General features: G+C 53.7%; 1 protein-coding gene across 1 annotated transcript; it reads left to right on the top strand.

The window, feature by feature from the left end:
- Window positions 1–234: 234 nt before the first annotated feature.
- Window positions 235–386, top strand: VTJ04DRAFT_4093 (uncharacterized protein; the record flags this gene model as incomplete). Its single annotated transcript, XM_069362065.1, has 2 exons — window positions 235–277; window positions 334–386. 2 exons carry the CDS (start codon window positions 235–237, stop codon window positions 384–386), a joined length of 96 nt encoding a protein of 31 aa, XP_069213795.1.
- Between the last annotated feature and the right edge of the window lie 1,653 nt (window positions 387–2,039).

The raw sequence follows: 2,039 nt of genomic DNA, 5'->3' as shown, positions 1-2,039 counted from the left end.
GGGAGCATGGGAGCATGGGAGCACGGGAGCATGGGAAGAGCACGAAAGCATTGCAGCATGCATACAGCAAGCAGCACGCATGCAACAGAAGCAGCATGGCCGCATGGGATGGACGGGGATGGCAGATGTGACGAGATTAGACGACACGAGACGATACCCTTCCGTCCTTCCCCCCACCGTGGGAAGGCAGATGCATCCCTCGATCGGAAAACGTAAGATTATCTTACGCAGACCATGCCACTGCCGTTGCTGGGTGCTCGGGGTTTTGAGATGCGAGGTAGGTGGCACAACACATACTCCGTAGATATACATAGATATATCTCGGATATACAGCCCTTGCTTCCTCTTCCTCGAACAGAACCACGCGCGGGCCGGGCCCGGGTTGAGGTCGGGTGGCTCCCCTCATCCGAAATACTGCAGTAGATATTCTCTATCCAGCGCAGCAGTAGCAGCATAGCAGCAGTAGCAGCACAGAAGCAGTAGCAACACAGCATCAGTAGCAACACAGCAGCAGCAACAACAACAACACAGCAGCAGCAGTATTCGTAATCGTACCGCACCCGTCCGTCTTCCCGCTCTCTCTTCCTCCCTCCTCCCCTACCTTCCAGGAAGTAAGCTGGGGGGCTTGTGCCCGTAGACTGGCTTCTTTGATTACCTAACTACCTGACCTAACTACCTGACCTAACTACCTGACCTACCTTACCTAATACCGTTTGACCCGATCCAAAAAGGTGCCTCTGTCTGTCTGCCCGTCCAAAGTCTCGACCGGACCGGACCGGACCGTCTTTGTTCCTGTTGTTGTTGTCCGATCGACGGACCGAGAGGGGGGTCACAGTGTGGTAGGGACTCGGAACCGGGGGTTATGTATGCATGGAGGTAGGTATGTACATGTTGTGCATGTACGTACATGCGTTGACACCACCACCTTGTCTCACCCTGCCCCCGCGCCGCTGCAGTCCGCAGTCCGGCTGAGTTTGGTTCGAGGTGATCACCTATCCGATATGGCATGGCATCATCTCAGACAGTCGAGTCTGGTTGGTCTGTTGATGGGCTGCTTGAGATCAAACCATGTAGGTACATACATACATGGGGTAAGGTGGGTGAGGTAACGGTAGGGTCATGGCACCCAGGCCGATAAGTCTCGGTATATACATGCATGCATAGGGAGGGAGTGGCGTGATCAACTGGCAGAGAACACCAGATGGGCAGGTCTCGAGGCAACCGTCATGAAGGAGACCAGCCGGCCAAGAAAATTGCGTCCATACCTAGGTAGGTATGCTCCTCGTTCAGACGCACTCATATCACATCCCAAAGAGGGACCGAGCGCGCGAGCGCGAGCGCGAGAGCGAGAGCGTCACAGACAGACAAACATATCAATAGACAGAGAGAGAGAGAGAGAGGATGAGAGAAAGAGGGTGGGTGACGTACGCCCTATACACGTGTGTCAACTCCTACTCATAGTTTTTCTCAGGTAATATCCAGTCAGCTGCGGTAGCAGGTTGCAATCCAAGAAGGCAGCCCTCTAAGTCTAAGGCCCAGCCCAGTCCAGCCCAGTCCAGTCCAGCCTGTACAGCCCGGTTACGGTACCCCGCTTCCCTTCTTACCTTCTTCCCTTCTTCCTTCTCCTCCATTCCCTTGCTGAGGTGTGCTCTCCATTCCCCTCCCCTCCCTCCTTTTTTTTTCTTTTTTTTTTTTTTTTTTTTTCTATTCCCCTCTCCTTCATCCATCCATCCATCCATCCATCCATTCATTCATTCAACCCCCCTTCTCACTTCTGACCGAGCCATCCTACCAACCACTACTACCACCGCCACCAGCAACAGCAACACCACACCCTATCTTGTATCTACCTATTACTTTCCTACCCACGGTGAAGTCTGGACTTAACGGTGGCCCACCCTTTCTCAGTTTCCACCTATCCATCCCACCACCTTCACCAGAACCAACACCAGCACCAGCACCACCATCACCACGACTACCACCAGCATCAACACCACATTCAAATCAGAGTTTTCCTTGAACCTCCCTCTCCCCCCTCC

The sequence above is a fragment of the Mycothermus thermophilus genome (genome assembly GCF_041956435.1).
Source record: "Mycothermus thermophilus strain CBS 625.91 unplaced genomic scaffold VTJ04scaffold_22, whole genome shotgun sequence".
In the NCBI taxonomy this organism is placed as follows: domain Eukaryota; kingdom Fungi; phylum Ascomycota; class Sordariomycetes; order Sordariales; family Chaetomiaceae; genus Mycothermus; species Mycothermus thermophilus.
Note: the sequence above shows the minus strand (reverse complement) of the source record. Positions and strands in the feature narration are given on the sequence as shown.